The 27,789-nt window shown below is 45.9% G+C and overlaps 1 protein-coding gene across 9 annotated transcripts in view; it reads right to left on the minus strand.

The window, feature by feature from the left end:
* ATP8A2 (ATPase phospholipid transporting 8A2) overlaps positions 1–27,789 on the minus strand; it is a 614,836-nt gene that overhangs the window by 494,539 nt on the left and 92,508 nt on the right. For 6 of the 9 annotated variants that reach the window (XM_058689525.1, XM_058689573.1, XM_058689555.1 and 3 more), the window contains exon 2: positions 19,708–19,852. In XM_058689525.1, the coding sequence (XP_058545508.1) occupies positions 19,708–19,852 (145 nt within the window). Of the gene's footprint in view, positions 1–19,707; positions 19,853–19,997; positions 20,028–20,477; positions 20,630–24,745; positions 24,866–27,789 lie in introns of those variants that run through there. The other 3 variants (XM_058689583.1, XM_058689564.1, XM_058689590.1) reach the window with 3 other exon arrangements.

Here is a 27,789-nt window from a genome sequence, read left to right on the forward strand (position 1 = left end):
GGGAGGCAGAGAGAGGGAGGGAGGGAGACGGAGGGAGAGAGAGGGAGGGAGGGAGGGAGGGAGAGAGAGGGAGGGAGGGAGGGAGGGAGAGGGAGGGAATGGAGGAGGAGCAGAGAGAGAGAGAGAGAGAGAGAGAGAGAGAGAGAGAGAGAGAGAGAGAGAGAGAGACACACAGTCTGAAGCAGGCTCCAGGCTCTGAGCTGTCACCACAGGGCTTGATACAAGGCCCCAGCTCATGAACCAGGAGACCATGACCTGAGCCAAAGTCGGAGGCTTAACTGACTGAGCCACCCAGGAGCCCCAAGACAGTTCTTAAAATAAAATCCTTTCCTTTTTCCCCTTCTTTCAGCCTTTCCTCTTCTCCCTTCACTGCCAACTCCATTCAAGAAGACAATTCCACCCTGCCGTCCTCCCCACCTCCCATTTAGCCTTTAACCTACCACTCCCTGGCCTCTGATGCTCTCATTAACAGAAACTACTCAGTGACCCATCCCAGCAAAGGGATTCTTGTCCACACCTAACGCCATTACTTTTCTCCTTGAAGGGCCATCCCGGGCTTCTGCAGCCCTCCTTTTCTGGTCACCACCCTCCACCTCGGATGGCTCCTTTTCTTTCACAGATGGATCCTTGAACAGGGATCTTCCCTAAGGTTCTGCCCTTGGCCTTATTCAACATCCAAATCATTTCCACTTCCAAGGTTCAAATTACCACCAGTGTGCCCGTGGTCACCAAATCCACCTCCAACCCCAACCCCTACCACGTGCCCTCTTTGGACGTACCTGCCTGCCCATCCCACAGACCCTACATGGTCAATGTGGCCAAAATGAATGGCTCTACCCCTAGTTCCTTCCATTTTAGTAATCCCAAAATGAATTTCACTGGCCAAGGCCAAGAGTCAAGGAAAAGGTAAGCAAACAACAGTAACCAACAAAATGATCAAAAAGTTATAAAAATAGGTCAAGAGCACCTACCGAATAGAAGAAGGATCTCTGGAGGGATTTTGTTATTCCACACAGAAAAATTTATGAGCAAAATCATACAATACAAACATGAACAAAAAACAAGCAAAGGCTGTAGTAGTAACAGGCAGTCAAGTTTGAGAGCAAAATAACAAACATAGGCCAAAATACTAATTATAGCTATGTTACCACCAATGGGACAAATTCCACGTATTAAATGACATAGCATGAAAACACGTAAAACGAAAGTCCTAAGCAAATTGACCAAAAACTTTGTAACGGGAGAATAATTCTATTACCAGACTAATTGGATAGACTAAGAATATAGACTTGAAAAATGTAATTAAGAAGTCTCAACAAATGAACTTTGGATTCTATAGAGAATACATCTTCCTTCCAAGTGCAGAGGGAAATCTAGAATAACTCCGTCACTCCTAGTCTCAGGGACTGAAGCAGCAGGGAAGAGATGACCACATCCATGGACCACCTTGAACTTTTTTACCAATGGGCAAGAGAAACGGACTCCCACCGCCTCAGGCACCGGGGACCAGCAGGAGTAAGGATGACAGCAATAACTGGCCAATAGGTCAACCCAAACACTGCTCTGTCCGTGCCACGTTCCAGCTCAGGATCCACTCAAACACAGGATTTCACAACTAGAAGAGACCTTGAAAAGGCCTGGAAGAAACCGTGCTACATCTAAATCCATCTGCACAGGGGCGGGAGGAGCTGCAGGTTCACGGTCAGGGACACAGTGACAGTCCAGAGCCAGGTCAAGGCTGGCTCGCCATGACGCCAGCTGCCAGCAGTGATCCACTTACCCAGGGTGTCTGACACCCAGGAGAGTGGTTTTGCTGTTGTTGTTGTTGTTGTTGTTGTTTTTAAAACAGCCCCCTCCTCAATTTACAAAATTACTTTCAGTAACAATCATGAAATAAAAACAAAAACCTGACCGGGAATCAAAGGCCTGACAGCACACATTATCTTCATTAAATTGTACGTAATCATGTCAGTAAATTTTTATTGTGGCAGAGAGAAGCACAACTATTCTTATTCAATCATTTTTATACCATAACAGTTTGAACTTTAATCCTTTGGTCATAGGCTGCTATGATATTTATGTCAATAATGGTCAAGAAACTAGTAAACAAAGGGGTGCCTGAGTGGCTTAGTCGGCTGAGCATCCGACTCTTGGTTTCAGCTCAGGTTCGTGGGTTCGAGCCCCGCGTCGGGCTCTGTGCTGACGGCTCAGAGCCTGGCGGCCTGCTTCGGATTCTGTGTCTCCCTCTCTCTCTCTGCCCCGTCCCTGCTCGTGCTCGCTCATTCTCTCTCCAACAAAATAAATAAACATTTAAAAAAAAAAATAAAAAGAAACTAGCATGTGAAATTTAACAAAACCAAAATGTCTGCAAAAGGAGTAATTTAGACAACTAGTAAATAATACCACTAATGTTACATTTTCTTCTCCTTATTTGCTTTTTGATTTTAAAACCATGAATAGTTATGAAAAATCAATTGTAAGATAATTATGAAACCTAGTCTTTGTATACTGGGGGCCAGAGGGTTACCTGTATGTGCCGACTTCCATGCAGAGTACAATACTTATTTAAAATAAAAATGTGCTCGGGGCACCTGGATGGTTCAGTTGGTTGAGCATCTGACTCTTGATTTCTGCTCAGGTCACCATCCCAGGGTCATAGGAGCGAGCCCTACGTGGGGTGTGGAGCTCGCTTGGGATTCTCTCTCTCTCCCTCTGTCCCCTCCTGCACGCACGCACGCACTCTCTCTTAAATGGATGAATAAATGACGTTTATTTGAAGCATATAGATGTGTAATTTTACATATACAGAAAACCCTTCAAATTTAATCATCACAGCCATTGTCTAGACCTCAGCTCAACGGAAGACTTGTTCAGGGAGAGCATCTTTCCTGCCATTGCCGCTTCCAGCTGCTGGTGCACAGTGATAACGGAAGGCAGGCAGACCTCCAGGCGGCTGCACTGTTTGCACCTCAGGCAGGTGCACCGTTCCCACCTCCGGCCGCGAGGGAACACACCTGAGGGCCGCTCTCACTCTCCCGGAGGGGCTCCTCTTTTAAGAGGCCGAGGACCCGCGCCCAAAAGCAGAGGGGCAACGAACTCATCCCACAGCAGCGGCTACACGTGCGTTCTCTAAGTCCCCTTTGTCAAAGGTACCGAAGAGCTAAAGAGAACTATGGGGAAAGGGGAGAAACAAATGGAACAAGAAGATCAGACTCACAAATGCGGCAGCCTCGCTTTCCCACCACCGCATCCCCAACCCCAAGCGCAGGGACTCGTGTGTACCAGGTACTAAAAATAAATTTGATGAACGAAGAAACTTTCAACTTCAACTAATATAAAGGAGTAAGGATGCCAGCAATCACATTAAGTCCCAAAGGCACCTGCATTTGAGGGCAGATATCAGTCTATTAAATCTGAAGAATTGACATTAAAAGCATTTAACTCAGCAGCCCCCTTTTGCAAGAATATTTTATATACAAAAGCACATCAAAACCACACAATACATCAATCTTTGAGGCTTAAGTAACTGCTTTGGGGGTTCTACTTTGTTCAATAAGCAATTAAGCGTGAACGGAAATCTTAGAACAACACATCAAGCCAAGTCTAATTTTCCGTGCAATTCTGACCTTCACCTGTAGAGCAAAGTCATGCAGCCAAGATTTTCCATTTCCCATTGGCCAGAACTGTGCCTGGTGCTGGGAGAACACAAGATGAAACAGACAGACTTTGCCATCAAGGATGAGACAGCAGAGCTGGAGAGTCAGACACACAAAAATAGATCTGATGCACCAGGCTAAGCTCCACAACAGGAAAGTCCATGCGAAGCTGTGGCACAAGCAGGGGTCGCTCAAGCTCCGAAGGGTGGGGATGCAGGACAAGGATGAAAATGCTTCTTAAGAGATAGGAGAACCGAGCCTTAAAAGACAGAGCTCACTACGTGGACCAGCGTTAGTAGGAAAAGAGAGCACTCCGGGGAAAGCACTGTGAGTAGAGGCCCAGGGAGTTCTCCCTGCAGCCAGAATGCAGGGTGAGAAGGGGTGTGGGGAGAGGAGACAGTCAACCTGGGAGACAATGAGAACAGCCAGCCTCATGTGCCTTACTGAAGACAAAACAGATGTAGTATAGCGCCTTAACTGCCTCTGGACCCATGACCTCCAACAACGTAGATGGCAAGGAAATGGACACTGAGGCAGGCGGTCACGGTAGAAGTGAAGAAATCAGGGCCTGAGACAGTGCCGTAGAAACCCCCTACTTGAGAAAGCAGATCTGGCTTAAAAGCCCATGCCAATCCCACCACATTCCCTCCGCAGCCCTCCTTCTCCATCCTGGTCCCAGAATCCCCCAACGTTCCCAGGAGCACTGGGGAAGGATGGGCACAATAAAGGCAACCACACCCAGAAGCAGGAAGGAAAAGAAATCGTGTGAGTTTCCTCTAGACCTTTGTATCTATTTTAATGGCGTTTACCGTGGTTCACAACAAGGCAGGAGAGCAATCGTAGAAGGATTCACGGGTAGAAACTGATCACTCGATAGAGAACGGGAACTCCCCACAGTGGAGGAGAACCCCACGAGGAACCCGGAGAATAGGTTCGCAGAGACCGAAAGGAGAACGGTGGTCGCCAGGAGCCAGGGTGAGGGGGGAAACGGGGAGTGGTCCCGTGGACATTAAGTCTCCCCTGGGGAAGATGAAAAGAGTTACAACGATGTGAACGTGCCTCACACTACTACTCGGTTTACTCCCACACGGTTCAAATGGTAACTTTCAAGTTACCTGTATTTACCACCATGAGAAAGAGGAGTAAGCCGATCTGATAGGTTATGGGACGTACCCATATCCATGGCGCATTACGTTCTAGACGTTTTCACATTTGTAACCTTGTTTAGCTTCATGACACGCCTGCAAGGCAAGGATGCTTCCCGCCAGACAAGTGAGGAAACACAGGCTCAGAGAAATTATGGGTGAAAAGTCATTCAGGTAGTCACTGGCGGGCACAAGACTCGTATACCAATTTTCCTTTGCTGGTTTACTTGACCTAAGTACCTTCCCCCTCTGGCAATTCAAAATTTAAAATTAAAAAACATAGCTTACAACTGCTCATTTTTTCCATTACCATTTTTCCAGTAAACACTTAATAATTTAAAGTTATCCGTGAGAACCTCAGGCAAACGCTAAAGTTGATCTTAATCAGGTTGCTGCACAAAGAGAATGTCTGTGTTTGTTCCCTTAAGATACACTCCTCCTATTCAGTTTGCACATTATCTTTTAATCCTTTTAAATGCAATTCAAAACCTGGTTGTTTTCATCTCAGGCGCTATGTAACAAGTTTGGTAGGAGAATTTTTGCCAAATACATAATCTAAAATGCAAACAACAGGAACACCAAAATCTGTAAAGCACTCAGCCAGGCACCGTTTAAAGTGCTTTATATATATTAACTCATTTAATTAGCCTTCACAATAATCCTATGGAATATGCACTGGAGGATAGGGAGGACTGTAAATGAGGACCCCCTTCAAAAAATTCCCCCTGGAGTGTTAGTTTCAAACAGAAATCAGCCTTGCCCCAGACCAAATAAACCTAGATTTTTCTTTTACAATGTAAAGTCTAGAGGAAAAAAATGATCCATAGACTGTGGGCTCACCAATCAAGTTACCTTTCTATGCATGCCACAGGAGAGAAGCACAGCACGGCAGGTAGCATGCAAACAGGACGAGAATGACAAACGGAGGGCAAAATATACATAAGCACAGATGGCATTCTACGAGGCTTCCACAAAAATGCACTGGATCGTTTTTAGGTCCATAAACCTTGGCAAAGAGATTCCAGAGACCGTTCACTTTTTAGTCTTGCCCAGCAGAGACTGCATCTTGGAAGTTACTAAATAGCTACAGCACTTCTGCCGAACTCAACCTCAGCTCTCTTATCTGGTCAACATTATTCCATGGATGTATGTGGACCCATTTTTATGCTGTTCTTTCTTAAATTTTTTTTAATGTTTATTTATTTTTGAGAGAGACAGAGAGATAGACTGCGAGCAGGGGAGGGGCAGAGAGAGAGGGAGACACAGGATCCAAAGCAGGCTGCAGGCTCCGAGCCCCAGCACAGAGCCCGACACGGGGCTGGAACCCACAAACCGCGAGATCATGACCTGAGCCGAAGTCGGACGCCCAACCGACTAAGCCACCCAGGCGCCCCCGTTTTTATGCTGTTCTAATTTTTTAAATATTCAGTGAGTTTCCAGAAAGTAAACAGCATAGGAGTCTCTTTTAAAAGCTAGACATAATTCTATCTTTTCTTTAAAGATTTTATTTTCAAGTTATCTCTACCCCCAGCACGGGGCTCAAACTCACAACCCTGAGATCAAGACTTGCACGGTCCACCAAATGAGCCAGCCAGGCACCCCAGTTATATTTTTTCTAATGGTCGTATCTCAAAATACCAAAATTCATCAGGTCCCTTAGCACAGTAGTTCAAAAACCATCAATTTATCTTCAACAGCTATGTGAGAAAACATTTGATTGGGAAGGATGTTAAGTTGGTATTTTCAAACTACTTATATAAGTATTAGGATTTAAAATCAAAGTCTGCTAAGTTTCTTATAAAGCTATTCTACTATTCCAAAATTCTTAAATATCATGAGTTTCTTTCTAGAAGACACTTATTTTACTCTCTAGCAAATGCCACCATTGTATTAAAAATAACTTGTCCTGGGGCGCCTGGGTGGCTCAGTCAGTTGAGCGTCCAACTTCGGCTCGGGTCATGATCTCGCGGTCTGTGGGTTCAAGCCCCGCGTCAGGCTCTGTGCGGACAGCTCGGAGCCTGGAGCCTGCTTCGGGTTCTGTGTCTCCCTCTCTCTGCCCCTTCCCCGCTCATGCTCTGTCTCTGTCAAAAAAAATAAATAAACATTAAAAAAAATTTTTTTTAAATAGCTTGTCCAAGTAAGTGTAGGACATATGATAAATTATTTTTTTTTTCTCAACAGTGTGGTGTGCCCATGTACCATCCAAAGATACTACCAAATGGACCCCAAAACTAGAAATAGCGTGATCCTGACAAACTGCAAGAGAAATATATGAAAGTATTGTTGGTTACTGACTGACCACCCCTCGCCGTGTCAACATTTTCTCAAAACTCATACCGTAGCAAAAACCGTATCTCCACAGACGTCTATGATTATTAAACATTAAGGGCACCATTAAATGCATGACAGTTCATTAATATTAATTCAGATGTGATATTAGAATATTTTGTTATAGTGACCACAACTACTTATGGCTGCTTATGGGCCAAGTTCTGCTTTTCATAGGGGGGAATCACGAGAAGTCTCAACGTAAAGGAAGGACTCCCCCGTCAGCTAAACATGGACTAGACTGGTTTACCAGAAGAGTTAATGAGTTCCCAACGGAGATACATGTTCATGTGTAGGACAAATGAATTACAAGCATTAAGAATTTCAGGGTGCACACACACGTGAATACAGTTACACAAAGTGGTGGAAGAAAACTGGTAAAGGCATGAGTAGGGATCTCCCATCAGGTTATTTTTTTCCTTTGGAGTTCCACAACTTGGTAATATCTACACTGCTTGGCCTACAAAGATGGTTAACCCACATCAAGACCTCCATACAGAGAATACCTACGGTATGGTATGCACACTCATTCCCTCCTGTATTTAAAATTATTTCTCGAGGCACCTGGGTGACTCAGTCGGTTGAGCACCTGACTTCGGCTCATATGGTTGGTGGGTTCGAGCCCCGCGTCGGGCTCTGTGCTGATGGCTCAGAGCCTGGATCCTGCTTCAGATTCTGTGTCCCCCTCTCTCTCTGCCCCTCCCCTGCTCATGCTCTGTCTCTCAAAACTGGACAAATGTTCAAAAAATAGGATTTTTAAAATAATAAAATTATTTCTCTTGTAATGTCTAAGCCTATGTAAGTGAACAAACTTTCTAAAAATACAAGTGGCAATAAAACCAGAAAGAGGTAGCAGGCAAAACAGTAAGACTGAGAGAAGTGGATGTTTCCGTCTGCCCTTGGCACAGTCATTCTATAAAATAATTCAATTTACTGATACGTCAACACTGGGATGATTGAGGAACTCTAATTTGTAAAGGGAACATTAAAAATTAATATGAGGCAGTTTTAACAAAGATGGAATACTGGGGAAGTAATTATGATACTACTCAGCAAATAACCTTATGGTCTGAAAATAAAGAGCTCTATTTTTAAATCGTCAGGGTTTTGTAACACATTTCATATGCTAGACAGTAATGCTTTCAAGACCTCCACACCTTTTACTGGAATAGAAACAAAGGAGTCGTATTTTTGATAGGATAAGAACACTCCTTTATAGAATTCAATCTACAATTAAGTATTCAGATTAAACATCATGCACAGTATTCCTTAGGGATGGTCAAAGCAGAGTCCAAATGGCTGAAAAGCCGACTGTCCAGAACAAGGAAGGGAAAAAGGAAGGAAGGAGGGACAAAAGAGGGAAGGAGAGAGAGCTCCGGATTCTACATTCGTAACTCAGAACATTTCTACTTCTCCATTTGGACCAGGTTTAAGGTTTTCACCGTCCCGTAGTCAAGAACCTTCACTGGTATTTGGTTGCAGGAGGAGGTCACAGTGACTTTAACGTGAACTTACACGGGACCCTGTTCTCTCAACACAGCCAAACGCAGGCACCAATTTCTTGAAGCCTCGATGATACACACACGCACACTTGAACACCTCTCAGCCCGGTCTTACACTCTCGGGACAGCACGCTTGCCTGTAGAAGTTGCAGAAAAATATAGGAAAAATATACTAAAGCCCCTAACATGCAAAATCTACCTTGCTTTTTTTTTTTTTTTTTTATGTTTATTTTTGAGAGGGAGAGAGCGTGAGTGGGAGAGGAGCCGAGAGCAAAGGGGACAGAGGATCCTAAGCGGGCTCTGCACGGACAGCAGGGAGCCTGATGCGGGGCTCGAACTCACAGAACACGAGATCATGACCTGAGCCAAAGTGTGAGATTAAGACTGGAGCTGAAGGTGGATGCTCAACTGACTGAGCCACCCAGGTGCCCCTACCTTGCTATTCTTTAACCTGCATAGTTACTGTCCAGGTACTCTCCGTCCTTTGCCCAGGGTAGTACTCAAATACACTTTCCTTTCCTCACCCCCCACCCATAGCTCATCAACTGAATGTTCTAGGCCTCAAATAATTGGATAGTAAGCAATACACCTGGCAGAAGAGAACGGGAATAATAACCAGCCTGGACTTTCAGCCACTCTTTGGAGACTATACCAAATACCATACCTTGGGTTACATACGTACTGCCATCAAATTCCTACCGACATACAAGGTACATTATTCTAGTTCCCACTTACTGAGCCAAATATCTTGGAACGGAACGTATCTCAAGGTAGAGGAAGAGCTGACAACAGCTGGAGCGACTTCCTAGTAGAGCTGCTGGAAGAGGGGGACAAAGAGCTCCACGCCTTCACGACTCAGCCAACAGAGGCACCCCTACACCTCTGAGCCCCTGGGGGGTAGGGTAGTACTGAGGTAGAAGGAAGTTTGTGCTATTTTGAGGTCAAGGACCTTGCTCTAACCCAGCATTCAATAGAGTTTTAAAAGAATCCTCGGGAATAGAAGAAATAGCGTCACTACCTTCTCTGTCCCCAAAATTGGACCCGAACTAAGGACCATGCTTATCTATTCCTCCACCCACTCGCAACCTCCCCTCTGATCACCCCTGGTGACTTGTGCTTCCATGATCCTGTAGCCCCACACCTCACCTCAGGAAATTACAACAGCTAAACTCCACTCTAAACATCAGAGTGTGCTGGAAGGTTCTCCAACAACATAATGCTGTTACTTGCGTCTTTGAAAGCTTCTCCTGGTTACACCCAGCGCACAGATCATCCATCATCCCCGATTTCTTCCACATCCTTGCTGGAAAGACACACGCTCAGCTTTCCTGCTCCTCTGCACCTTCACCTGTGCCGTTCCCCATGCCAAGGATGACTCCCCACGCGAACCACACCTGATCTTTCGGGCGGAGCTCTAACTCCTCTTCCAACCCAGCTCACTGATCTTTCCCCCATTCGGCTGCCTGCCTCGCTCTGAAGTGCGGCCAACCACCCGGCCCCAATTCACCACACTTCATAAAAGGGGACCGAAGTGCATTGCTAGTATAGATCAAATGCAGGGTTAGAAATGGCGCTAAGTCCCATTGATGTGATCGGTCTCAGGGTTGCTGAGGTCTGAAGTCAAAACCGGAATGGGTCAGACCAGATAGGTTTCTCCAAAGAAGAGAAGACAGCCCAAAGCTGGTGGCTCCAAAGCAGAAGGTGGGAAGAGGTCACCAGCTTCTATGTAGATGCACTCCCAACCATTTGATTTAATACCGTTTGTTGAGTGGATTGGCACCGGTGTCCCCACCTGGTCCTATGTAACGAGGTTTGAGGGAAAGATCCCTAAGGGGGAGATAGAGGGTAGGGGGTGCAATGGACTAAACTGGGTCCCGTGAAAATTGGTATGTTGAAGCCCTAACCCCCAGTATGAGGATACTCGGAGACAGGGGTCTCTGTGAGGTGATAAAGCCGAGATGAGGTCATGAGAGTGGGGTTCGTACAGCTTGGTACCCTTATAAGAAGGGACACCAGAGAGTTGGGTCTCTTGCTTCACCACGTGAGGACAAAACAAGGCAGCACTGTCTGCAAGTCAGGAAGAGGGTCCGCACCAGAACCTGACCATGCTGTCATTAATGGTCTTGGACTTCCAGCCTCTTACTATGCAGGAAAAATAACACTTAGGGGAGAGAACGCTAAGCCACCTCGGCTATGTATATTCATGGCGGCCTGAGAGGACTGACGAGGGAGTGACAGTGGCACCCCTTCCCATCTGTTCACTCTGCTTATCACTACATATTTCAGTTTCTGTGTCCAGTTAGGGGCATTCATGGAGTAATGTATCCAATTCCAATTCAACTAAACCTCCCAAGAAGAATACGTGGCTTAAGAATCCCGTAATGAAACAAACCACAGATTGAAAGCAAGAAAGTAAGCGGGGCACCTGGGTGGGTCACTTGGTGGAGCATCTGACTTCAGCTCAGGTCATGATCTCCTTGTTTGTGAGTTCGAGCCCCGTGTCAGGTTCTGTGTAGACACCTCAGAGCCTGGAAACTGCTTTGGATGCTGTGTCTCCCTCTCTCTCTGCCCCTCCCCTGCTTGTGCGGTCTTTCTCTCTCTCAAAAGTAAATAAACATTAAAAAAAAAATTTTAAAGAAAGTAAGCAAGCGACAAGGAAAAAAACTGAATTCACACTTCTCTTCCTTATAAAAGCCCTTCAATCCATCTTACTAAGTTCAACATTAGGAGGATTTAATCAAATTGGATTAAGTCACCCAAAAATATTCAAAATAATCATTATTACCATGGATTTACACCCATAATTCTTAACCGAGAACCTTGGTAAATACATGTTGCGTCTTGAGATAATAACTAATGACAGTAACATATACACAGATACTTAAATATACATATCAAACGTTCATGGTAGTGTTTTACCAATGGGACATGCGATCAAAACGGGAGACCACGGGCCTAAATCTGAGACTTCTATGAGAGCACAAAGCCCGGTCTCAAGTGGATTATCTGGTCGCAGGCTGTCCTGAAACTGAAACCGGCCAACGCTCTTTGAGAGTAGCCTTCCGAGTGACCGTTTATGTAACAAATACGGAAGACATATACAATAATCCTCAGACTGACCAACAACATCCCAACCTAACCCCAAATCCTTTCCTAACCGTGTGTAATAGAAAACCGTAAGGGTAGCTAAAAACCGGCGATTCAAGTTTTGAAGAGCCAGCTTTAAGAGAAAAGGGTAGATCAGCATTTAAATGATCAAACTCAACGTCATGGATTTCAGGAAATTTCTTTGTAAAACATCACTGCATGTCTGACCCCAACAATGGTCAGACCTCTCCTTTTGTTCTCTGTAAGCATTGTCCCTCTTCAAAGGGATGCTGATTAGCATTTCTGAGTAAGCTTTATGCTGTCCATTGAGTGACTCAGCCGTAAGTGGAATAAACACTTAGAGGCTACTTTCTAGAGAACTACACAAAATCTCACGTGACTCAACTCTGACCACAGAGTTTTCTGCGTTCACTTTGCTACCGACTTTTCAAGTTCTGTACAAGTGGGTCAGCTGTTATGCCACCAGACTCTCCGTGTTGCCGTCTAAGGAAATGTTGTTTGACACCCAGGGAGTGAATGTTCTCCCATCCGATTAGCACAACAAACAGGCCAAGAGATGGGTCCGGTCTCTCTCTTCTGACCATCATCCATCCAAAACCATGTCTGTCTCCAATAAAGGAGCTCAATATTTCCCAAAGCACCAACACAAAGACAGGGGTATAGTTTTCAGTTCCTACTCTCCCAGACACTTCCGCTAGTTTTTTCCAATATTTTTTTTTTAAACATTTATTTATTTTTGAGACAGAGAGAGACAGAGAATGAACAGGGGAGGGGCAGAGAGAGAGGGAGACACAGAATCCGAAACAGGCTCCAGGCTCTGAGCTGTCAGCACAGAGCCCGACGCGGGGCTCGAACTCACAAACCGTGAGATCGTGACCTGAGCTGAAGTCGGATGCTTAACCGACCAAGCCACCCAGGCGCCCCATGGTTTTTTCCAATACTTTGAGAGAAGTTTGTCTTTACAGAAGGGTTGCAAAATTAGCACAAAGAGTTACCATATACCCTTCACCCAATTTCCCCACGATGTTGATACGACCAGTGCACAAGGATCAAAACTAATAATATTGGATGACAACTAGCTCAAAGAAATTACTAAAGTAAATATGAGAAGAACATTGGCACAGTACTAGTCTGGCTACATCGTTTATTCAAAGTTCGGTTTTCCCACCAATGCACTTTTTCTGTTCCAAGATCTGATTCAGAACTCATACCACATTTAGTCGTCCTAGGTCCTCAGTCTCCTCTAATTCTGGTTCAATTTTAACTTGTTTTTCACAAATCCTGACGCTCAATTCTTTTTATCAGCTAGAATCAGAAACCCCAGCTCAAAGACAGGAAGGTTTAATAAAATTGGGAAATAGGGAAGAAGGTAAGTAAGTTACTGACTGAAACTCTCAGACTAAATGCCTTTACCCATTTTCATCAATGACAATGGCACAGATGGGACTTTGATGGAAGTCAAGATACACTCCTCATCCACCCATACAAGGGTCCACTTGATAGATCACCGTGAGCCTGTTCTCCTAGACATTTGCGGTTAGCTTAGAAACAACAAAACATCACAAAACTAGCCCGAGGCTGACATGCTTTTGTTTCTAAAAATACATTTCAAGAAAGCTGATGCGCTCAATAGCTACCTGAAAGACAGCGCTAAGAGTCCCCCAGTCTTCGCCATGCCTTAAAAGCCTCGTCCAAGGGTGGAAAACCTGATAACGTCCTAATCACAAGAAACTTCTACGGCATTCGTGGCTGCTGGTATGTACAAATTAGGGACTCTCAACACGCTGTGACATTCACGTGCAGAAACTACAGTGCGTGGTTTGGAGATTAACCAAGTATATCCACCTCTAAGCCAAAAAGAAACGATTGAGTGAGGAGGGGATATTAACTTGACTAATCACTTCACTATGTAATATGTACGTCAAATCATGTTGCACATCTTCAATATATACAAAGTAAAAATATACAAATAGCTCAATAACAGCAGCATACATAGAACATCTTGAAGCCGTTTCAAGGTAGGTAACACACGTGCTTTTACCACATATCTTCTCGATGAGGATTTTTATACATTTTACCTTGGCCAAACTTGACAAAAACGCTCCCAAATCAGATGTGTCAACTTTGGTTTTTCAAACAATCTTCTTTACATGAGTAAAAGGCAGTTATGATTCTTACCAGGAACGTCATATTGTTTGTTACGTTGGTTTTTTTTTTTTTTTTTTTTTTTTACATTTATTTTCAATAGACAGAGGGAGACAGAGCACAAGTGGGGGAGGGGCAGAGAGAGAAGGAGACACAGAATCCGAATCAGGTTCCAGGCTCCGAGCTGTCAGCACAGAGCCCAACTCGGGGCTCGAACTCACAAGCCGCGGGATCATGACCTGAGCCGAAGTCGGATGCTCAACCGACTGAGCCACCCAGGTGCCCCTGTTTCTGTTACGTTTTAAGCAGCGTAAGTGTGTCCCTTTTTCTAGCAAGGCAAAATTCTAGTTTAAACTTCTCTTGGCAAAAGCAATATTAAGCAGTTTTCCTTTAAGACAAACCAAGAAGAAATGCGATAGCTTGACCGAGCTAAATTATTGCTTTAATGAAGATTTTTGTCAGCTGGAACTCCCACCTGAAATGACTCATTCAAAACACAATATCTGTAAACATTCCTAACTTGCTTTGAAGACCTCATCTCAAACTCCCTCGTAGCCTTGAACCTAGTACAAATGGCGTGCTGATAATCCCACGAAAAGACGGCATACACCTGAACTTGATTGCATCCATTTGCTCAGCAAAGAGATCCCAACGATCAGCAAATTTCAGGGTATTTTCTGGAAAAAAATGTTTAACTTTCAACATTTTTGAGAGTTTACATTTACAAAATTAAAGCTTCACCACCAGGTTGTTCTAAGTAGCAAACTTTCTAGAAGCATTTAATATTTCAGTTAAAACACCTAAGAGGCGATGATATCATTCATACGAAATGTCCAGAAGAGGAAAATCTACAGAGAGGGGAAATGAGTGGTTGTTCAGGTCCAGGGGGAGGAAACCATAATGGATGTGGTGATGGTGGTACAACTCTAAATATACTAAAAGCCACTGAATTATATACTTTAGGTAGACAAATTATATGGGATGTAAAATATATCCCAATAAAGCTATTAAAATATTTAAAATGAGGCGGGTGCCTGGGTGGCTCAGTCGGTTAAGCATCTGACTCTCGATTTCAGCTCAAGTCATGATCCCAGGTGTTGTGGGATCAAGCCCTAAGTGGGGCTACACGCTGAGCGTGAAGCCTGCTTGGGATTCATTGTCTCTCTCTCTCCCCCCCCCCCCCACCCCTGCTCACATTCTCTCTAAAATAAAAAAAAAATTAAAATATTTAAAAGGAGATTGTACACCAGAAAAAAAAGGGATCTTGTTAGGTGGATATATATACACAATCCTACATATGTATGTATGTGTGAACCTTGCAATATTCCATTAACTACTACTCATTTCTAGAAGGTGAAGCAGTACTGTTTTCATAACTAAGGCCCTAGGAAAAGCAGTGCTTAGGAGAAAAAGACCATGTCCTATTTCCTCATAATTGTAAGAATCCAAATTCACTGGCTTCAAAAATGGAAACTTCAAGCTACCATAGCTTCAAATCAATCACTGGCAGTATTTTCAGTATGGAGAATAATAAGGTTTAGAGAGCCATCTACCGATATGGTGCAGATCCTCCCAGAACTTCAAGGAACTGCTTGGAATTTGGAGTTACCATGTCTGGCATATCCCCCAGGGGTGCCAGGGCCACCGTCAACTCCAGCAGTGACCTTAACTGTGTGTTCAGCAGGCCCAGTCTCCTTCTTGGATATACTAGTTGAAACATTAACTCTAGACTTTCAAGGTCTGTCCTGAATTGTACCATGCAGCCCCTCACCAACCTTTCCCAATGCCCAACAGCCACATCCCTCTTTAGCAAACTCGGATCTCTTTTCTGAAATCAAAATGCCAGGTGGCCATAAACACAGTCACAGAGCCACTGCCGTGATCAGTTCACTCCATGATCAGTTCTCCACTCTGAGTCATAAAGGGCGTGCGGTGGAGAAGGTCAGTGGGAACACCAGCCTCCTGAGGTCTATGTAACAGCCACAAAAATCAGTACCCTGGACTCATGGGCTAGCATGAGTCTCACCTGTCCTACCTGGGCTCTTTTACAAACACTGATTTGGAAGCAAGTAATCAGTAATGAATACTCCATGCCCCTGCCTCCGTACCCCCCAAAAAAGTTAAGACCCTTTCTCAAGAAAGATTAGGAAAAAAAATCCTTTTTCAACCCCCTTTTATGAAGATATTCCTTTGAACAGTTTTATCGACTTTTAGCAAACTTTCATAGCCAAGATAAAAAGCCTTATTTAAAGAATTAAGGATTTTTATAAGACGACTCCAGCAACATTAACGTGCTAAAATAATGTGGCTCAACATTTTGTAAAATCCTTAAGCTTTAATGGCAAGAAGTTTTATAGCCAGTCCCTCAATGAACTAGAAGTCACATTACCATTACTAATTCCCCTAAATATAGACTTGAGGCTAAACAAATACTCAAAAGCCATTTTACAGAACAGCAAGGGCCACATTTTAATCTCTTAGACCCTATTCAGTGTTTTCTGAAATCTGCATTCCCAATAGAAGCCATGAACTCAAACTGTATGATTTTTAATATCCGATGGGATTTATTTCAACTAATGCAATGATATTCTTATACAAGACTTTAAATAGAAGAGTTGGTACCTATTTTATTCCTAACCAACCCCAGCGTATATTCCCATACTTACTCCTCCTTCTACCCCCAAAAGTACAAATGAAACTGTACAACGGGTAGCCACTTGAAAAATCTGGTAAGATCAGCCTCAAAAGATAGCTTTGCATCTTGATTACGGAACAAGTAGTGAATCCACGTTACCAAAGCTCTTAAAAATCTTCATCTTCCAGGGGCACTTGGGTGGCTCAGTCGGTTAAGCGTCCGACTTCCGCTCAGGTCATGATCTCACGGCTTGTGAGTTTGAGCCCCGCGTCAGGCTCTGTGCGGACAGCTCGACGCCTGGAGCCTGCTCCGGATTCTGGGTCTCCTCCTCTCTCTGCCCCTCCCCCACTAGTGCTGTCTCTCAAAAATAAATAAATGTAAAAAAAAATTTTTCTAAATCCTCTTCCATAGAATAGGAAGTTTAAACAAATATCAAGACCCTTAGTTTCCCAACTTTAAGCATGCTTAAGTGGATACTAGAGCCCAAGAAATCAAGAAAAACTAAGCAAAAATACTACTTGAAAACATCCTAAGGTTTAAGAACAACATTCTTCAATTCGACATCCTTATATAGTATGTATTTTTGGGCCTAACACATTCACTGCTTAAAGTGTGTAGCATAGTGAAATATAGATCTCTTGAGCCTCGAAATCAAGCAAAGAAAAAAAAAAATAGAACATATTTAAGTAATCTTTCCATCTTTTTAAAAGTAATTGAATGGAAACATATAGAAGGTACGAAGAAATGCAACTATATTGGCAATGCAGGATTCCAAACGGTTTCAAGTATATTCTCAGAGTTGTGTAATCACCCCCAAACGAAACCCCACGTACATTAGCAGTCACTCCCGTTTCTCAACCTCTTCCCTCGTCCTAGGGATCACTAATCCAGGTCTCAATAGATTTGCCCCTCTAGACATCTCCTGTAAGTGGAATGAGGACTTCTGGGACAGGCTGCTTTCATTTGACATCATATTTAAGTCTCACCCCATATCGTAGCAGGTAATGTAGTTCATTCCTTTCCCCGGCCAATAGTATTCCCTTATACGGATAGACCACACCTTGTTTATTCATTCACCCGTTGACCGACATTTGGGTTGCACTTTGGAGCGGTTAGGATCACGCTGCTACAGTTTGTGCACATGTTTTTGTGTGCACAGTTTTTCACTGCCCTTGGGGAGACATACCTAGGAGGACTGGTGGGTCACATGGTAATTTTGCATTAACCTTTTGAGGAATTGCCAAACTGCTTTCCAAAGCAGCTGTACCACCGTTCATGCCCATCATCAATGTAGGGAGGGCTCCAATTTCGCCACGTCCTTACCAACACCCAACGCTTGTCGTCTTTTTGATGAGAGCGTGTGAGTTTGGGAAGCAGAAACTCACTGTGGTGGACGCTCTGCGTTTTAAACCGAGCCCGCTCATTCTTATCGGGACCTCAGCTATTCCTCTAGGCTACGTTTTTAAGTGAAGAGTATGTCCCAATGGTCATTTTTTGTTCCAATTTTTTAAAATTTTTATTTAAATCCGAGTTAGTTAACATATAGTGTCATAATGATTTCAGGAGTAGTATTTAGTGATTCACCACTGAGCACCCAGTGCTCACCCCAGTAAGTGCCCTCCTTAATGCCCATCACCCATTTAGCCCATCCCCGCCCCCCACCCAACACACCCCCCCAGCAACCCTCAACGTGTCCTCTGTATTTAAGAGTCTCTTATGGTTTGCCTCCTCTTTTTTTAATTTTCTTTTAAGGTCTACTTATTTTTGAGAGGGACAGAGTGCGAGCAGGGGAGGGGCAGAGAGAGAGGGAGACACAGAATCCGAAGCAGGCTCCAGGCTCCGAGCTGTCAGCACAGAGCCCGACGGGAGGCTCGAGCTCACAAACCACGAGATCATGACCTGAGCCAAAGTCGGACGCTCAACCGACTGGGCCACCCAGGTGCCCCTGCCTCCGTCTTTTTATCTTATTTTTCCTTCCCTTCCCCTATGTTCATCTGTCTTGTAAACCCAAAATAAAGCCTAACACTAATAAGTTAACACTAATAATCTAGCCCCAAACAACCTAACAGTCCCTTAATCAATGGAGGGGTCACCTCCATATAACATGCGCCATTATTCTACCGCAAACTCTATCAAGCTACAGTCATGCCCAACGGCCAAACCTTTTTCAATAGGGATGTCCGGCTAAGCAGCCTGCGTAAGGGCTAGTGCTGCTGTCGAGTATTTAAGCACGCAGCGAAGTTTCACCAGAGCTTTCGAGAAACACTGGGTTGCAATTCAAGCTTGTCAATAATCTACGTGTAACCTGATCAGTTAACTTCTCTATACCTGTGCGTGGTGTTCTGAGCCATTCACAGAACCACATCCTCCGAAGTCACTCGTATAAAGTTGTCTACGTCTGAAAGTTTAATGAAACGTAAAACACCTGCTAACACCCGTGCCTAAAGATCTAGCTTCGCACAGCTGAAAGAACTTCAGCTTTCATTGAGAAGGTGGGTGCTAGTTAGACGCCATAGGAGCACAGGGACATTATTTAACATCTCAGTTTCTTAGTCTGAAGGTAACGTTCTTTAAGAGGTTCTGATGATTCCTTAACTAAGTCCAGCTAAAGCATCCGAGACGGTAGCCAGCAAAAAGCAGACACTTAAATGTTAGCAGAAAGATGGATGAAAGCTAACTCCGCACAAAGTTTCCCAGCATATAAGTACCTCGTAACCAATGTTGGGGACCACTTAGGGCTGAGTGCGAGTCCTTGTGTCCTGTGGGAGTCCTTTAGAAAGCACTTCCCTACATTATGGTCTGCAAATCGGTAAGGAGAGCTCTCATGTAGCTCGAAACAGGACTAGGAGGAATTCTTGGAAGGGAACCCAGGGATGAAAAGATAAGAGACCTCATTTTTGTCAGGGCCACAATAGAAACTTCCTCGGGGCTCACAGAGGGCCTGAGCACAGAACAGAGCCCAGGAACAGAAAGGTAAAGGCTGTATTCACATGACCCCATTGGAAGCAGGTAGAGACTGTCAGGCTCCCGGGGGACGGGGGAGGGGAGTGGAAGGGGCTGGAGGAAGAGATGGGGGCGGAGGGTGGGGACCGCTGGCTAGGTGTGTGCAAAAGCCGCCAAGAGCAAGATGAACCCCATCCCAGCCGTGAACCAACTGTCCTTGTGTCTCTCGGCCGCCTCCCCCCTACCTGATCTGGTTGTCACGGAATTTGTTGAGATGGGGCTGGTTGAGGTAAATGGTGCGGGCTGGCGCATCCAGCTGGTCTCCAACAGACGTGGCCCGGGACATCTCATCCTCCGCCTTCTTGTAGCCCGAAGAAGGACGAACAGGTCCTGCAGAGACGGGGTGCGGGCAGAAAACAAAACACAAAGAAGTCACGCCAGGCAAGAGGCGGCGAGCACGGGCGGCGGGCCGGCGGGCGGGGACCGGCTGGGAAGGATGCTCTCTCTCTGGGCGCTGCCGGGCCCGCCTATGTACCTTGGCTCCCCCTGGAGACCTGCCGCCGCAGCTGCTCCCGGCTCCGCCCCGCCCCCCCCGCGCCCCGCCCCCTCCCGCGCCCCGCCCCCTCCCCGGGCCCCCGGGCGCCGAGGAGGGAGCCTCTCCCGCGGCCGACTCCGCCCCGCCCCCTCCCGCCCCGCTGCAGCCGGAGGCCTGGCTGCCAGGGGCACCGCTGCCCGTTGCAGGGGCGGGGAGGGGCCTCGGGGACAGCGGGGCCAGGGCCAGGGCCTCCCCCCTCCCCACCGGTGAGCTCCCCCTGCGGGCCCAGGGAGCGCTGTCCGGAACTCGGTTTTCTCGGCTGCTCTGATTGACTTTAGGACAAAGATGCCAGCAAAGGGGCTGTGCTCTGCATTGGTCGCCGCGGAAAGGGACGGCGAAAGCACACCTCCGTGCCCTACAAAGGAAATTCCCAACCCTCGGGGGTGATGGGCTCGGCTCCGCCCGTGATCCTGAACGCACCGGCTGCCCTTCCCCCTAGGTGTGCCTGGCAACCTGAGGGAGGTAGCTTTACCCATCCCGGTTCACGGAGGGCTGCGTGATCTTGCGTTTCATGGCGCCCGTTCGGTTTGTGTGGTTAAGGCACACGCAAGTGTATCCCCTTAAGAGCTGACTTCAGTCCTACAGTCAAGCCCCTCTGTGGGCCAACCGACCCCCCCCCCCGCCCCCACGCCATAACCTCCACGTATGCAGGTGTCAGCATGGAGAACAATGACACGCCCATTACTGGACCGGCTACACCGGAACACACCCCCGTCGCCAACGGCCAAGTGTATCCCTTATCACCAGGGGCAACCCACCTCAAGAACCGACCCTCAGGGAGGGATGCCTGAAGTAAAGGATCACAGAAAAATAAGTGCCCTGCAGAGGAGGCCTCCTCTCCTTTTCCAAACCTGCATCTTCGCACCAACTGCCATGCTTTCCACCTATCAAAGAAATGAACGGTGTATACTCTTTAAGAAACTGACATCTCATTGCAGCAAACACCTACTTCACAGCTGCAACGAACATTCATTGACAGAGAAAAATCTTGAACGAGAAAGTGTTGACATCTGTGGAAAGTGATTATAATCCTATTCATCGTGATCACATGAGGGGAACAACCGAAACACAAAACCGGTTGAGAGCGGGCGTATTATCCTGAGGAGTATCCACAGCTGGGTCCCCGGTCACAGCGCTTTAGCTGCTCCCCATTTGGGGACCCCCATCTCCTCAGATGCTCGCTCCCTGCCTCCAGCCTCCACTCTCCAGGGTTCGTCTGGCCTCACGGGGGACTACTCTGCCCTCTGCTTATTGACAAGGGGCAGCAGAGAGCAAAAGTTCCCACTTCAAGACTGACTGGCCTGAGAGCCCGGCCGGGGCTCCCACACTTCAGTCAGAGAACGCTGGGTTTTAAAGCACTTGCTGAATTAAGGCAGATAGGCTAGTTTCAAAACCATTCCCTTCATAAAAATACCGCTTTTTTTTCTCTGCCCATTTACCCTGCTCTAGTCACCTCCAGCCTCGATCATCATTACCTGATATTTCTTTATGGCCCGTCTTCCCACGGCCAAGAGCAGAAGCTCCAGGACAACAGGGACATGTTTTGTTCAGTACAGTGATCTCTGCACCTAGAACAGTACCTGGCACATAACGGGCACTCACGTTTGCTAGTCGAATAAGTCATTTTCACTCAAGTCTTCTAAAGGGTGGCTTTGAATTCTCCAGGCAGAGATGCAATGATTCGCACAGAGGGCTCAAACGCCATATGCTTGTATGGGGCAGAACAGTCCATTGCTTAGACTGTATTCACTCAGTGGCTCTTGACCCTGGTGCACATGATCATCACCAAGGGAGCTCCCACAATTATATAGGCCCTGGGCCCCACCCCCACAGATTCCAACGTCTTTTACTCTGTTCTCGAGTGCCTTCAGGGATACCAGTGGGCAGCCACAGTTGAGAATCACTTGTTGGATGCTGCTGGGAACAAACAAACAAAGGCCTAGCGCCCACTGTCAAAATGTTAACCAGTTTAAGGTACTAAGGTAGAACTATGGTTACCAGTACACTACGGTTCGGGACAAGTGACTAAGAGTGGGCTTGAAGGTGCTAAGGAGGGTCAGGGGTCAGCAGCCTCTTTGGGTGTGAGGGGAGCTGGTGAAAAAAAGAGTTGGAGGACAGATATACAAGCATTAAAGTGTGGGTAAGGTTTCTGTTAGGAAAGAGGACAAGGACAGTTGGGGGCAGGAACTAGAAAGAAGTTAGGCAAAGGCCCAAGTAGACCAGATGTATAAGCCAATGAAACCAAACAAACAAAAACGAGCACTGAGGGGTCCAAAGTGGGAAACAGAAAGGAAGCTGGGGGGGGGGGGGGGGGGGGGGCGGGGAGGACTGGGGAGGAGTTAAATGCCAGGCAAAGAAATTTAAACTTCATCCTGAAGGTCATCTGAAGCCACAGCCGGTTTCTAAGCAGGGGAGAAGTGCAGCTGGCAGCAAGGTACAAGTAAAAGCAGAAAGAGGAGAGGATCTGTAGATAAGGAGATCAGGTAGGAAATTAATTCTGCAGTCTAGAAGCAAGAGGTTAAAAAGCAAAACTTCAATGGAGAATGGGCAAAAAAAAAAAAAAAAAAAACCGCACAGTCAGGAGAACGATCTCAAAAGGAAACCCTGTAAGACTTTTTTGGGATTGAATGTGTGGGCCAGGAAAAAAAAGAAAAAAGAACATTGGGTAATTCGAATTTGAAGAAGAGAAGATTGGCACGAAAAAAACACTAGTGATAGAAGTGAGAATGGAAACCATTTTCCCCAAACAAGAAGTTAAGTGTTGGATAACAAATATTGGGGTGCAAACAAATTACACAATTAGAGACAGAATTACATGAAATAATGTCTCCCAAGCACCTACCATGCATGAGGCCAGTTCACCTTTCTACGCTACGTCAGGGCCGGCCTGGAATTTTATTCTGGAGAGCAATCATTATAGTGCCCCCCCCGCCCCACCTTCCCCGGGACGCCAATAACTTTCTTCTACCTCAGTGGCCTCATCCTAACCAAGTCCTGCTTTGGAGAAAAACATTAATCTCTTCCAAATACCACACATCTGTCGAAAATATATTGCCTAAAGAAAACACTACACCATATATAGCGAAGCACAGCATGACTAAGGTTTCAAATTCAGACTCCCAAGATGAATCCTGAGTTAATGCATTTTGAAAATACCACCGTGCAAAATTAGAGTATATGCTTACAACTCCCCCATATAAACAAGCACAGTGTCAGCAGACAGTGGGAGTTCAATAAATATCTGTTGAGAAAGAAACCAAAGTAAAAAGAATAAGGAGAAACGAGAGTGGGAAAATGGACAAGCACTAAGCTTGCCTACTACACAACAAGAAACGCCGACAAGACAGCTGACGGCCAAGGGCATGAGGACAGGGACTTTGTCTTGCTCGTGGTTCTAGCCCTGTCATCCTGAATAATGCCTAGCACACAGTAGCCAGTCTGTACATATAGATAAAGGGCTAATGTAGCAGGTCCCTTTTGAGGATGCCTACCCAGCTGCTGAACCACAGACTCCCTTGTGTGGTCACTGAACCTTTCCCTTCCCATATGCAGGCCAGGGAGCCCCGGAGAGGTCTATGAAAGGGTCGATGCATGCATCACAGCTTTTTTTTTTTTTAACGTTTGTTTGTTTGTCTGTTTGTTTATTGAGAGAGGGGGAGAGAGAACAAGCTGGGAAGGGGCAGAGAGAGAGGGAGAGAGAAAATTCCCAAGCAGGCTCTGTGCCATCAGCCCCAATGACATGGGGCTCGAACTCATGAACTGTGAGGTCATGACCTGGGCTGAAACCATGAGTCGGACGCTTAACCAACTGAGCCACCCAGGCATCCCCTCGCATCACAGCTTTTCGCACCAGGGATAGTGACTTCACCCAAGTTTGACCATTAGAGGAGTCTTCTGGAAACTTTGACAGGTTTCTGCATGTGGCTGCTCTATTAACATACACACTCTGGGTCTCTGGATGGCCATCTTCTACCCATGGAGTAGGCAGCGAAATAGAGGGTTTGTTTTGAAATAAAGACGAAACCATTTCAGGGAGAGCAACAGAAACTGTCCCAACAGCTTTCTGGATTCTGGGTAATTTCCTTCCCAGATCTTAGCTATACTGGGGTCTCTGGGTTCCTTGACCCACTCCTGAATAACCAGAAGTGCTAATCAGTACCGTGAGGAAGCACAGGGAACCTATTTGTTTCCTTTAAGACGGATATGCAAGTAAGGTTAAAGAGGAGGGAGAAATACCTATTTACGTATAGATCACCCTGGGGCGGGGGCAAGGCTTTAGATGCCCCTGGCACAAGTGCCATTAGATGCCACAACCCACACCCAGAGAAGTCGCATTTGACAGAGGAATGTTTTTGTGGCAACACTTGGGTTGGTTGGTTTGGATAAAGCCCAGAAATAGCTGGAAGGTGATTGGCTAAATAAAGAAGCCCCTCCTTCCTTCAGAGTTTCTGCCAGGATAGGAGAAAGAATTTTAAGAGGATAGGCACAGAGGACGGGTGAAGAATAGGGACGGGGCAGAGGAAAGCAGCCTAGTTCTGCTACACATGTCACGGATCCCTACGACTCTCCCACTGACCCCAGCCACCCCGTGGCTCCAGCTTGCCTGTTAATCTCTTCCCACTCACTTCCTTCGTGTCCTTATAGTATTTTCGTGTTGCTGAATGGCCCAAATGTCTCATTTAACTCACACGACATATCTGTGGCAACAAGGATGTGAAGTCACCAGCTAGGAAGCAGGGACAACGCTGGACCTCCCACTGGCAGGTGAGCAGATAGAAGTGAGGACAATGCCTCATGTCTCCCCATTACATAAATTAATTCCATGGAGATCGTTCTGGAAAGAGGAGGAAAAACCTTAACAGGTTTCTGAAATCTGTTCCTTATCTAATTAATCATACATTATTTTATGACTGTTGATTATCTAATATACATTTTAGTGTGAACTACATAGGTCCAGGGAGTTAAGAACCTCAAAGAGTTCAACATGAAAGGGGAGTTAATAGAAGGCAAATTTTTACTAAGCATTTTATTGCCTTAAGCAACATAGAAATAAAATCCTTCACTCTGAACTGCAGTTATTTTCCTCTAACTCAGAACTCCAGAAGATGCCGGTGACTTATCTAGTCCACTTCCCTCGCAAAGAAGTTTCACTACCTCACAGTAGAAATTCTTGGGAAAGAAATACTCTAGTCTTCCTAAGTCAGAAACCCATTAAAGGGGCAAGCCTCTTTCTAGCATCTCTGTTACTAGTTCTGTGGGAAGTCAGACCCTGGACATTGTTGTGGAATAAAGAGTTTGGCTGGTCTCTGTCTGGGCTTCCTGGGGGAGCTTCTAACCCCTTGGAACTACCCCAGGGGCAGGAGTGTCTTTGCTATTCACGGTGGGGCCCCAGGACCATAACCCAATTTTATGCTAATGAGGTGACCCTGGTGGGCCCCTAGGCCATTTTAGAATGGGGGTTGACCAGAAAAACCAACCATGTGATTAGAAGGTTGGGGTCTGACCTCCCAACTCCAGGCAAGAAGGGGAACCGGAGACTGAATTCAATCATGTGGCCAATGGTCCAATTAATTATGCCTATGTAACGAAAGCCCAATAAACACTACGGACACCAAAGCTCCGACGACATGTCCTAAGGAGCTTCATATGTGGGACCCTCCCAGACCTCACCCTAGTGTCTCTCTCCATTTGGCTGGTCCTGATTTGCACCCTTTATGATAAAAACTGTAATCCTAAATATAGTGCTTTTCTGAGTTCTCAGTTATTCTAGCATATATTGAAACTGAAGGGGTAATGGAAATCCTTGAGTTTGTAGCCATTTGGTCAGAAGTACAAGTGGTCTAGGCATCCCTGAGCTTGCAGCTCCTGTCTGAAGCGAGGGCAGTCTTCTAGAAAACTTGTGCCCTGAACCTGCGAAGTCTGAGCTCACTGTGGGTACTTGGTATCACAACCGAACTGCAGACATTACTTGGTGAACGCTAGAATGACAGAACCAAAAGGGAGACGCTACGAACAATCACAGAAGTATATCAGGTCAAACGCAAGATAGGATGAGAGAAGCCAGATCTGCAGAAACTTGAATCCAATGCTCCTTCCATTAGAACAGGCTGCCTTTACGGGCCTCAGCAAGTCGGGACACCAGCTAGCTTTGGTCTCTTCAACCGCAAAACAGAAATCGATGGTAGAAATCAAACGTTGGCAAACTTTCTGTGAAGGGTCAGACAGTAAACATTATAGACTTTGGGCTACATACGCCTCTCTTTTTTAAACACAAAACTCTTTTTTTTTAAATTTTTTTTTTCAACGTTTTTTATTTATTTTTGGGACAGAGAGAGACAGAGCATGAACGGGGGAGGGGCAGAGAGAGAGGGAGACACAGAATCGGAAACAGGCTCCAGGCTCCGAGCCATCAGCCCAGAGCCTGACGCGGGGCTCGAACTCACGGACCGCGAGATCGTGACCTGGCTGAAGTCGGACGCTTAACCGACTGCGCCACCCAGGCGCCCAACACAAAACTCTTAAAAATGTAAAAACCGTTCCTCACTCACAGGTCAGATTTGGCCCACCGGACACAGTCTGCTGACCCTTCATACACACGAAGTTCTTTCCACTTACCAACCTGATTACATCACAACTCCCACCTCAAGGAAACATTAAATATCTTCCACGGCAACAAAACAGGACATATAAATAGCAAACAGGATCTTCAGCCTTTTGTTACTGGAATTAAGTGGATTGGGTCTTTTCTCCTAATTTTGTATGCACTTACAAAGTATGTAAAAGATGGTTCTCTTTGCCTCCAGAGAAGTTTCCAGGAAAACAATACTATCATCAGAGAGCTTTGTAACCAGAGGCACGTGTGTGTGCGTGCGTATGTGTGGGTGCGTGCACACACACACCCCTCCCCTGCCCCAAAGGTTTCAAGTTCAACTCTGGCCTTTACACTCCATATTTACAAAGATGTTTCATAATCCTTCAGAACACAATGACACAAAGCAGTCCAGCAGCCGGGGAAGCCCTCGAGCCATTACTGCTCCTAATCAAACACACATAATGAAAATGCGGTACAAACGCGAAATGCGATGGTCCTAGCCACGGCGGGCACGTTTTGGAGGCCTTTTCTAGACCCCACTTTGCACAAACCACAGCTCTCCGAGTATAGCATCTGTGATCCGTTTCTGTCCAGGAATTTAAAAGAAACACAAAGAGAAAGGGACACTTTTTACTGCCAATACTTATTGGCTTCTCTTTTCTCTTTGTCAGGGACAGAGAAGGGAAGACACTGGCCCCGGCCTCTTGAGGATTTAAAATACTGTTGAATGTTGAATTTATCCAAGCGGGAATTGGGCCCTTCCTAGACCTAAGGCATTTTGCCAGGCATAGGAGTGCACAGTTGAAGGCCCAGGCTCACGCTTCAGCAGAAGCAACAGAAACGGAGACCGAGATACGGGGGACAGATACAGGGGACCGAGATACAGGAGACCAGAAAACAAAGATGACTGCCAGTCTTGCCAAGGCCAAAGACCAGGGTGACTTTGTTGAGGAAGCATCGGAACCAGGCTTACAAAAATGAGTAGGATAGTATGGTTTGGCTGTGTGGAAAAAGCAGAGTGTTCCAGGAATAATGGCGTGCGAGCAAAGACACGTGCCAGCGATACGTTATATACAACCTACTTGGCTCCGGCACCCGGGGGGTGAAAATGGAGCCACAGTAATTTGAGGCTTTGTTTCC

The sequence above is a fragment of the Neofelis nebulosa genome, chromosome 1 (assembly GCF_028018385.1).
Source record: "Neofelis nebulosa isolate mNeoNeb1 chromosome 1, mNeoNeb1.pri, whole genome shotgun sequence".
Classification (NCBI taxonomy): Eukaryota; Metazoa; Chordata; class Mammalia; order Carnivora; family Felidae; genus Neofelis; species Neofelis nebulosa.